At 32.5% G+C, this 11,421-nt stretch overlaps 1 protein-coding gene, 2 long non-coding RNA genes, 1 other non-coding gene and 1 pseudogene across 4 annotated transcripts; 3 read left to right on the top strand and 2 right to left on the bottom strand.

Annotated features, from left to right (window-relative positions):
- The first annotated feature begins 1,848 nt into the window (after nucleotides 1-1,848).
- Nucleotides 1,849-2,641, top strand: LOC106409945. Its single transcript, XR_001282216.3, has 2 exons — nucleotides 1,849-2,373; nucleotides 2,452-2,641. It is a non-coding gene; the product is annotated as an uncharacterized LOC106409945 (long non-coding RNA).
- Nucleotides 2,642-4,319: 1,678 nt separating this feature from the next.
- On the top strand, nucleotides 4,320-4,951 carry LOC106410205. Its single transcript, XR_001282285.3, has 2 exons — nucleotides 4,320-4,681; nucleotides 4,760-4,951. It is a non-coding gene; the product is annotated as an uncharacterized LOC106410205 (long non-coding RNA).
- A 592-nt stretch (nucleotides 4,952-5,543) lies between these two features.
- LOC106409644 lies at nucleotides 5,544-6,907 on the bottom strand. Its single transcript, XM_013850237.3, has 5 exons — nucleotides 6,582-6,907; nucleotides 6,375-6,477; nucleotides 6,203-6,302; nucleotides 5,925-6,019; nucleotides 5,544-5,836 (listed from the first exon to the last, which is right to left on the bottom strand). Exons 1-5 carry the CDS (start codon nucleotides 6,718-6,720, stop codon nucleotides 5,641-5,643), a joined length of 633 nt encoding a protein of 210 aa, XP_013705691.1. The 5' UTR covers nucleotides 6,721-6,907; the 3' UTR covers nucleotides 5,544-5,640.
- Nucleotides 6,908-6,993: 86 nt separating this feature from the next.
- TRNAR-UCU lies at nucleotides 6,994-7,066 on the top strand. The gene has a single exon. It is a non-coding gene; the product is annotated as a tRNA-Arg (tRNA).
- A 15-nt stretch (nucleotides 7,067-7,081) lies between these two features.
- Nucleotides 7,082-11,173, bottom strand: LOC106407698 (annotated as a pseudogene).
- Between the last annotated feature and the right edge of the window lie 248 nt (nucleotides 11,174-11,421).

Consider the following 11,421-nt stretch of genomic DNA (forward strand, 5'->3'; position numbering starts at 1 on the left):
TTCTTAGTCTTAGTTAGTTATCTAGGTTGTTATACATAGTGATTAGAGTGACGATAGTGGAAAGAGTATACATTCGTGTTTTGAGTTCAAAATGGTGCTTCATTGATTCTTTAATAAACTATCTATATTCATGATCTGATTTACTGCGGTTTCTCTAATGCCTAAAGCTTGTTATTTGTAAGTTTTAGCTTTTATTGCACGGTTCTTATTGCATATTTATTTTTCTGCTTAGTTTTAGGGGAAAATATTTTTAGTGATAAAACCCCTCAACTATTTTTGAATCATAAGAAAAATCTTCAACTAATTTCTGAATGTTTTAACCCCTCAGCTTACAAACTGTTAACGTCTATCATCCTCTGTCTATAATTTTGTAACGGCATGTGACAGACGTTAACTATTCGTAAGTTGAGGAATTAAAACATTAAAAACTTAATTGCATGATTTTCTTTCGATTGAAAAATGGTTGAGGGTTTTAATCATTACAACACATTTGAAATAAATTGGTTTAAACAAATAATAAAAAGTTGATTTTTTCTCTAAGTATCAAATGTTTCTTGTTAGTGGGATGATGGTAGCCTAAGTAAAAGAAAATTCGTTTATCGGATAATGCTGGTTCCAAGTAAGAAATGTTTGATTAGCAATCGTTGCGGGATTATACAAAATAAAGATCGGATTTTCTGGAAACAGTTAAGAAATCCTATTTAAGGACGCCTTGAGCATGTTCAATGGTCTAACTCATTCTCTACAACCAAATTCTTTAACTAGTTCCCATACAATCGATCTTCTTTTCGTATAATCTCGCCACAGTAACTTACTTTGAATCTGTATTATCTGATAACTGAACCTTTTAAAATTGGATTTATAGTCCGGTTGTTTATGTACGTATGCTACTACTGTCTCATTGTCAGTTTATAGTCATTTTGTCTAAACTAAAGTGTTCTTAGTTAACAAATAAACATTTGATAATTAGAGAAAAATCAACTTATTTATTCTTTTTTTTTTGTAAATCAATTTCTTTAAAAATATGTTTTAGTGATTAAAACCCTTAACTATTTTCCAATCAAAAGAAAATCCTTCAATTAAGTTTTTAATGTTTTAACTCCTCAACTTACAAACCGTTAATGTTTCTCACCTTATATTACAGAATTATAGATGGAGGATGACAGACTTTAACGTTTTGTAAGTTGAGGGGTTAAAACATTAATTAGTTGGGGTGTTTTATTACGAGTCTAAAATAGTTGAAGAATTTTATCACTAAAACCTGAAAAACCATCTTTTTGACTTATCTTGACTTTATTCTCGTAAACTTGTTGTGTGGGCTTAAGTTTTGTGGATTTGATTGCTTCTATACTATTGTGATATGTTGTGCGCTTGTAGTATTGAATAAAGGGATAAAATACTCAGTTATCACTCTCAATAAAAAATTGTTTTAAATAAATGTTTAGGAGTTTATTTTTTATTTTGCAACGTCAACTGATGTAAAAAGTTCCAATTATACAAAACTTGAATGTATTTGTTGACAATAATCTTAGTCATCTTTTAAAAAAATGATGTAAGATAAATTTGTATTCGATTAGATTTGATAATAAAAAAGTCTTCATTGTGTTTAAAATAATTTAATATGACTAAAAATTTTGAATGTTCAAAGGACGTAAAATATTCTTGCGATTCTTTATAAATCTGATGTTTCAAGTTATATTTTTATTATTGGATATATTTCACAACACATGTGTGATAAATTTTGAATATTATTTTTATTCATAATATTATTTAGATTGTTCGCCAATTGATATAATTTGGTATATGATTATTTTATACTTCAAATCGAATTGAATAAATAGAAAATAAAAAATCCTCCATAAATTATAAAATTACTCTAACAACTCACATACACTGTAAAAAATCACTTAATGACCTTTTCTAATGTATCGCATGATGTATTTCTACCAATGTTCAAATGTTATTAAGCAAAAAAAAAAGTTGCATAGTTAACTACATATGGAAAGAATATGTATTCCTACCAATGTTCAAATGTTACTAGGTAAGAAATTTATCTATTTATTTTTGTTTTGACTAAATCTTTTTTCTTTTTTTTGAACGTTTGACTAAATCTTATAAAAAAGTAATGAACATTACATTCCTTCTTTATCTTTGACCATGACAACTATTTTGAACGGTTGTATTAGTATATATGTAATCAGTCTAAGACTCTAAGTAATATACTCAACAAAACGATTAAGAAGAACATCATAAAAATGGCTATAACCGTAAAAACTTTAGTCTCATTTGTTTTAACTATCTTTTTATTCATATCTTTTATTGACTGTCGTACATTAACCGCTGAAACTCTTTCAACTACTTTAAATTCTCCAGGTAATAACATATTTTTTGTTGCAGATATGTTTTTGTCATGTGGATATTGTATTAATGATTTCTTTTATTGATAAACAGGATTTGGAATAGAAGATGTGTGCTTTGGAGGATTTTGGCCGTGTAAGGATGACATTCTCTTTGGTTGCGTTAGATATTGCAATAAATATAATTACAAATTTGGACGATGTACTGACATCCAAGGATGTTGTTGTTATTGAAAAAAAGCGTATAAGATGAAATAATATAATAAAATGTGTTGTTTGAAATATAACATCAATGGTTTTTATATGTTTTGAATATTTATACAAAAAGTCTAGAGTAGGATACACAAATTTTACCAAATCAGTTTGATGAAATTAGAAAAGTAGATTTTGTAAACTGCACGAAATCTAAAATAAAATCGAAAGTACAAGTTAATGGATGCTGAATGGCTTGTGTGTTGAGTGAAGCAGAGATTAGGTTTGTGTCAAACCAGGTCTGGTCATATATGTTTCATAATGGTTCATGTGCATAATAACATATATTGCATCTTTGAACTAAGATGGAAGATGTTTGTACATAAAAGCTCAAAACCCATTAAAGCATTACTAGAAATTAAGGGGGAATGTAATCGGAACTAATATTGACTATAACAATCTACATAAGCCTGGTTAGAGAATTTAGATAGACAAGCTCTATTCTACCACATGACAATTCAAAAGACCAAACAATAACATACTCAACGATGCATTACAATAGGAGGGCGACTATAAACATGATCACCGTCTTTAATGCCAAAGTTAATAAGATAGCTAGTCAGAGTCGTTAATCAATCTTTGATCCCCATAGGATAAGCAGAACTGTGCCCAAACATGCAGCCTTCATCGAAAATATACTCACGGGTTAAGGGTAGGATCATCAAGAATCACATATAGATACTAAACTCAAAAATCAAGAAAAATGAATTGTACCATGAAATAATGCCAAAGGATGTGATGGGTAAGTGAGAAAACAATATAACACTCAACATCGTTGTAGAACCAACCATCAGGTGGAGCAATAAAGAGATAGATTTTATTATTATAAATTGGGAAACTTATGTATTTGAATGTATTTGTTAATAATAATAATCTTAGTCATCTTTTTTAAAAATGATGTAAGATAAATTTGTAATCGATTAGATTTGATAACAAAAAAGTCTACATTTTGTTTAAAATAATTTAATATGACTCAAAATTTTGAATGTTCAAAGGATGTAAAATATCCTAACGCTTCTTTATAAATCAGATGTTTCAAGTTATATTTTTAGATATATTTGAAAGCACATTTTTCATAAATTTCGAATAAAATTTTATTCATAATATTATTTAGATGGTTCGTCAATTGATATAATTGGTATATGAATATTTTCTATTTTAAATTTAATTAAATAAATAAAAAAATCCTCGAATGATTAAATTATAAAATTATCTAACAGTTCACATACACGTGTAAAAAAACTACTTAATGACTTTTTCTAATATATCGCTTTCTACCAATGTTCAAATGTTATTAAGCAAAAAAGTTGCATAGTTAACTACATTTATATGTCGAGCTTAGTAATGCAAGTTTGTGATCTGAGTGAAGACAATAAGGTGATGGGATATTGTCCCGATTTTCCTGGTTTGCTGAGGTATATAATCTGGAGTTTTGTGAAAATACCCTTGGTCCAAAGGTTTGACTAAGGATTTATTAATATTTATACACTAGAAAATTTGCGTTTCGAATTTTAGAGAAGACAGAATTATTTCAAATTATTGAACAAAATGCTTATAAGAGATCTACATCATGGCGCAAGGAGTACCGTCAAACGTGAATCCGATATGATAGCTCAAGTATGCAGTCAGATCACATGAATCTTCATAATGCAGTTAGAATAGTTGGTTGTAAAATCATATGTAATATTTCTTATAATATGTAATATCATAACTATCCGGCATTAAAAAAAAGTTAACTACATATGGAAAGAATATGTATTCTTACCAATGTTAATTCATATGGAAAGAAATCTTGTTTTTGTTTTGACTATATCTTATAAGTAATTAATGTACATATTACATTCTTTCTGAATTTATCTTTGACCATGATAACTATTTTGAACGTTTGTATTAGTATATATATGTAATCAGTCTAAGTAATCTACTCAACAAAACGATTGAGAACATCATAAAAATGGCTATAACCGTAAAAACTTTAGTCTCATTTGTTTTAACTATCTTTTTATTCATATCTTTTATTGACTGTCGTACATTAACCGCTGAAACTCTTTCAACTACTTTAAATTCTCCGGGTAATAACATATTTTTTGTTGCAGATATGTTTTTGTCATGTGGATATTGTATTAATGATTTATTTTATTGATAAATAGGATATGGAATAGGAGGCGAGTCTTGCTTTGGAGGATTTTGGCCGTGTAAGGAAGACATTCTCTTTGGTTGCGTTAGATATTGCAATAAATATAAATACAAATTTGGCCGATGTACTGACATCGAAGGATGTTGTTGTTATTGAAAAAAGCGTTTACCATGAAATAATATAACAAAATGTGTAGTTCGAAATATAACATCAATAGTTTTGATATGTTTTGAATATTTATATAAAAGATCTAGAGTAGAATACACATACTTTACCAAATCAAAATTACTTTGATGAAATTCAAAAAGTAGGTTTTGCAATTTGAACGAAATCTAAAATAAAATCGAAAGGAAGAAACCATTAAGGCTCTTGATTCTCAGATCTCTGCTCTTAGTCAATACATTGTCAACACTTTAAAAAAAAAAACTCTTATTTTTGTTATATTCGTAATCTTAATGTCTTTCTCAGACTCATTTACAAGTAATTGCTACTGTAAATCTCTCTCTCTCTTGGCTTCTTCGTGTATAAGTTTATGATAAATAGTTAAGCTCTATAAACTACTATCATGGACCGTATGAAAACGACGTAACATGTCAGTAATCTGGATTTGTTGGTACATTACAGTCTTGTTCCACTCACAAGTCATACCACCGTAGTAACAGTTCATCTTGACACTTGAACCTATATAGTCAGGATTTCTATCGTAGTTCTTGATATATTGGAGGTGATTGTTAGATTCTGGATGGTCAGGACTCTGGCTAATCTAAATGGCTTGTGTTCATTGCTTAAAGCTATGATTAGGTTTGTGTCAAGCCAGGTATGGTCATATATTAAACTAGTCTAACTATGGATTACATATGGTTTCATGATGGTTCATGTGCATAATAAGATATTTTATTTCTTTGAACTTAGTAAGAGTTTTCTCGTCCCTCTTTGAGTTGGCGTTGACTTGTAAGAGAGCCAACCTCCCAATACAGTCGATAGAAAGCTTGGCTGTTTTCGCTGTTTTCTTGTAGTGTCGACACCGTCTCCTTGACCTCCTTTTTCCTTCTTTTTCCAGATTTGGATTTTGATTGACAACCTAGATGGTCTAAAACATGTATTCGTCTCATGCCGCGGATCATGAAATGCAAAAAAAAAAAAAAACAAACAGCAATGAAAAAGAAAAAGATTCTTACAGTTTGAGTTGTTTCAAAGAAGAAACGCCTGGTGTTTTGCTCTTGTGCGTCTTCATCAAGATGCAGTGGTTTGATATATAGCGGATGAATCGAAGCTGAATTATGTTTATCCACAAAAAACTCAAAACCCATTAAAACATTAATTACAACAAAAATGAGGAATGTAATGGAAACTAAACTTGAATATAGCAATCTACATAAGCCTGGTTATAGAACCTCAACTCTACCACATGACAATTCAAAAGACCAAACAATAACATTAGGATAGACTACAAAACCTGATCACCGTCTTTAATGTGGAAGTCAGTGAGGTAGTCAGAGTCGTTAATCAATCTTTGATCTTCATAGGATAAGCAGAACTGTGCCCAAACATGCGGCCTTCATACTCACGGGGGTAAGAGTAGGATCATAAAGAAAACTAAACTCAAAAATCAAGAAAATGAATGGTACCATGAGATATTATTGCCAAGGGATGTGATGGGCAAGTGAGAAAACACAGCTTCTACAGCCATCTTGAGGTCCCTTACTGTAGCTTTCTTCAACACTTCAACACCTTATGATAATATCAGATATTATAAAAACCTCAAAATTCGTTGTAGAGCCAAAACTCTTAGTAGAAGCGTAAGAAACAAGCAAGCGAAGATTAGGTTACGGTACCAAAGGAAGAACCATCAAGCTTGAGAACAGTGAGTTTGATCGGCTCCTCAGGCAACTGATTATAACTAAAACTCTTCCGACGATCGATCAGGCGGAGAGGAGACAGAGACGCAGCCAAAGAGCGGCGTGGAACTTCCATCGCAAATCAAGAACTAGAAATTGACAGGGCTACAAACATGTAGTAAGTTAAGTTCTGGGCGCTGGAAGGAGAAGGGAAGTTGAGTTAGAGTGGGAGATTGATGATGCCATGTGAGGTAGGAAGAAGATGAGAGATACTTTGATGGGAATCAGGGTTTAGGGATCTGTCTTTCTCTCTGGCTTTTTTCCCGCGGTAATATACGTTTTACTTTCAGATAGAACAATATAGAGAGACGGATTTTAAAATATTTTGTGGGGAAACTTAAAACAACAAGCACCCATGGCCTAATGGATAAGGCGCTTGACTTCTAATCAAGCGATTGTGGGTTCGAGTCCCACTGGGTGTGTTTTAATATTTTGCGAGGTAAAACAACATTTTCATACCATCCATTCACTATTTATCAACGTGAAAACCAAGAAAACAATAATTTGTTATGTTTTGCCTTCTTGAATACACAAGTTCAAATAAAAATGAGGCATCGCATTATTAATACTACTCTGAACTACTTCACCTCTGTTGAACTAAAAGGCTTCCTTTAGTTTCTTTTCAGATCGAGCCTTTATGATCACTAGGGCCACTCCTATTAGTGATTGGCTCTTCTTTGTTTTGGACTAGTTACCTCCCAATGATCTTATAGTATGCATATAAACCAGACCCGAAGAAGCCAAAAAGCTGTCCAATCACATTCATCTGCATGAACAAACCAATCAATTTTTTTTTTTATAAAAACAGTACTGATATGATATGTAGCAAATGTAGACGGAAGATTTTAGGTCTAATAAATTAAATGGGACGGTGAAGAAATAATACGAGGTCGAATGGGAGTCCACCAAAGAGCATCCACCCTAGTCCAACCGTGAAGACGTCCTGCAACGATGATGTTAATGCTCAAAGCTTCACATTTTTCTTTTTGTAAAAAGATAATTGTATAAAGTGAAACCGACCTTCATGTTGCCACAAATTGTCTGAGTGAGAGCCGAGTTGAGAGTGGTGTTAAGAAAAATGCTGTAGTTTAAGAAGAAAGCCAACACACACGAACATAATAACACAACCTGTGTGAGAAGTGAGAACAAAAGTATGAAAAGAGATCATTAGTCTCCTCAACAAAAAAGTGCAACAGATACAAGGCAGAACAGAGTGATTTACAGTACCATGAAACCAGGAGAAAAGAGGTGGGGAAAGTTAAACGTCCTCTCCAAGTCACCGCAAACATATGTCCAAATAATCAATATAGGTCCGCATATAATTCCTATCATTATAAAAACTCACAAAATTCAAAGGAAGTAATTGGAGTTTAAATCATGTTTTGCTGTCTGTTAAGATTACCATTGCACCACATAAGACCAAAGCTATTCAAGCCGCTTGATTTCCCTGGAGAATCAGACATTAGACTTTGAGTAGAAGAACATTTATACAGAAAGTATGTAACTAGCGTACCAGTCCGGGAGATGGTTGCTAGATAAACTGCTGTTGTTATGTTGGCTAAGAAAACGACACCATATCCATAAAATTCAAATGACAAGTCCCTAGCTCCAGCGAAAAATGCGCCAAACAAAATAACGCCAACACTGATATTATCAAACATACAAGAGTTTAGTTTGTGCATGTAAAGAATCAAGGAGAAGCATTATTCTCCTTTTTTACTTCTATAGTATGAGGAAACTATGAATCACCTTCCAATGATAGAGCGGGTATATCTCTGACCAGTGAGCAAGTACTCAATCGACAGGATGAGGTAGCTCACTTGGTAAGGACTCTGTGGACCAATTGTCATGCTCACGGGTTCGACGCCAGGCGGAGGCGAACTGCCCATTCTGTCACCAAATGCGGTACTGGGTGTTGGGTCTTGTCCCCAACCCAGGTAAAGCCCTCCCGGGTGAAGTGGACCGCTGCCTAACCGGGCTCAGGGGAATGATCCACGTAAGTGGGGAACCCATGGATTATCAAAAAAAAAAAAAAAAAAAAAAAAAAAAAAAAGTACTCAATCACCATAGTAAAAGCCACCGTGGTACGCCTAAGCGTGGTGTACATGGGAACATTAACCCCTCTCACAGACGCCATAGTGGCTAGCTTTTCAGTAGATAAAACATTGAACCAAAATTTGTGATCAGTTAGTATTTATAGGATTCAAAACAACAGAAGATCATTGTCACAGTAAAAAAAAAAAAAAAAAACTACCATGTAGAGAAGATAGGCAGCTGAGGGAGGAAGGGTGTGAAACAATGTCTTCAACGGCACAAAAGCTGAGACATTATTATTATTATTATCAGAAGCTGAAAAGGAATCAGCCGCTGTGAAAGAGATGATCTTTTTGCGCCTCAGCGTGTATAGAAACAATGTAGAGGATAAAATCTGTTGAAACAAAAGTGTCAATCTTTTTGGGTCACTGCAAAAAGACAAACTTTGTAATATAGTTACCTGAAAGAGAGTGATAACGTTAACACAGGGGAACTCATAGGAAGAGAGAGCTGCTTTATTGAACAGCACAAGCATCACTGCCAATTAAACACCAACACACAACATACAGACATAATCTCAAAGCATGAAACTTTAACATTGATATCAGCTGGAATCTGAAAATGAACATTACTCCAACGATTACCTGCACAGGCCATGTAAGAGAGAGCAGCGTAAGCGCCACGTTTAGTCATGGCGGATCCTTTGAAAAAGACGGTCGTCTACTACAGCTTTGCCGTCGAGATTATTATCTCCGGCGAGAGGAGGATCGGAAACAGGAAGGACAGGATTCATCATGGTCGAGAGAGAGGTAGACTCTCTCCACGGTCTTCGTCTTACTCCGCGTTCGTCGTCTCTGACTCTCTGACTCACGGAGATGATTGATACTGAACGTAGAAGACACGGGACATTTGAGTAGACCACCTCTCTCTGTGTATGTGCGAATGTCTTTTTGTAATTAATTATTGTTATGACAATTATTAAATTCCTCTCGTTTCTCTCTATTTGTGGCTTAAGGCCCAGTGATAGTAATAATTTCTTATACTGAACTCATTTAAGTTTATGGGCTAAGGCCTTATTAGATCTCAACTGTTTTTTGAACTTTTTAACATCTAATCATTTCTAAAAGGAAAATTTTCCCCAATAACCATAAAAAAAACACAAGTCATTGTTTATTATATTCTTCTATAAGATTTATTTTTAACATTTAATTCTAATATGAAAAAATTATAACAGAAAGAAAGACATCATCTTCTTGCTATTATTCTATGTTTTTTTAAGAAATAATTTCAATTATTTGGTATATTATACAAGTCTAAGAAATGTTTTTTTTTTCTTAGAGCTATATATACCATGTTGAATGAGACTCTTAATCGATAATGATACTTCTTCGGTTTTATGGATAATGATTAAACTAATACATTATAGTTTTGGTGTGTCTTTGTTTTTTCATAATTCGTTGTTATCCGGTAAATGAAAAAAAAAGTCAGCATATAAATGATTTAAGATATTTTTGATAAATTTAATTTTTATTTGGGAAGTTATATACTATAAAATAAGTTTTGAATTCTGATTTTGGAATAGTGCTATTTTTTGGTAATGAAAAGCAAAAATTAAACCATAATTTTTTGGAAATGATTAAAATAGCATCATGAACCGGTAATATCTTACTAGTTTAAATCAAGAAGTTTGAATAATGAATGAATGGCGAAAGTTTGTGGTACGATTCGTAAAGTAGTAGTTGAGGAGACATAGAAGAAACATGATAAGACTTTGGTATCTACAAACTTGATGAAGACAAGAAGACATTAAGCCAAAGCTGTCCAAAACAGCACTCAAACTCGAGTTAAAAAGATAGTTTCATTCACTTCCCCTTTATCTTAACACTCGTTTGTCCCCCTCTCCCGCACTCAAACAAACAGTTTCTATCCTTTCTCGTTTCCTCCCACGTACGTCCTTTATTATCTCTCACCAGTAGTTTTCATTTCTAGATCAGTTTCTTCAGTGGATTAGGTTTCTTGTCGGTATATTATGTGACTATTATTGGATTCGGCCACATATCTATTCTTTTTATCTGTTTTGTACCTGCTACTGCTTAATTCGCATCCGACCCTTACGTAAGGGGGTATGGTTTTATATCAATTTACAATAAATAGAATAGTTTTATGTCATTTATATCTGTTTCAAGTTATTTAGTGTTGAGATTCAAACATGCTAAATATTTAAATATTCAAAACGTTAATCAAAACATATCTTGCTCGATTATATTAAGATGTTTGAGCCAAAATGTTAAATCATACTTGTTCAAGCTACTAAATACATGTAAAAACTCTGAAATTCAAAATAACCAAGCTAAAATATTCAGAAATCCTATTACATGACAAGAATATTTATTTTCGAATAACAGCTTGGTCAAATCAAAATAGGTTATAACATGCTAATAACAGCCCAAAATTGCTTAACTTATTTCTCTTTATCTTAACATTTTTACCAAAAAAAAAAAACAGCCCAAAATCACTAGCTACTATCCAATTTTTGTCTATATTCCTTGCACAATTTGATGTTGTTTCAGCTAAAACTCTCGATGGTTATAAGAATTTAACGCCGCAAGCATGAACAAGTCTCCATTGTTTTTGAGGTTTTGCTACCTTTTAGTAACTAAAAATATTAATAAATTTTTTTAAAAACCCAGATCGATCCCACGAACTAGACTATAAGTGTGAATGTGGTTCCGACAAGAGTCAT

This window comes from Brassica napus, chromosome C7 (assembly GCF_020379485.1).
Source record: "Brassica napus cultivar Da-Ae chromosome C7, Da-Ae, whole genome shotgun sequence".
Classification (NCBI taxonomy): domain Eukaryota; kingdom Viridiplantae; phylum Streptophyta; class Magnoliopsida; order Brassicales; family Brassicaceae; genus Brassica; species Brassica napus.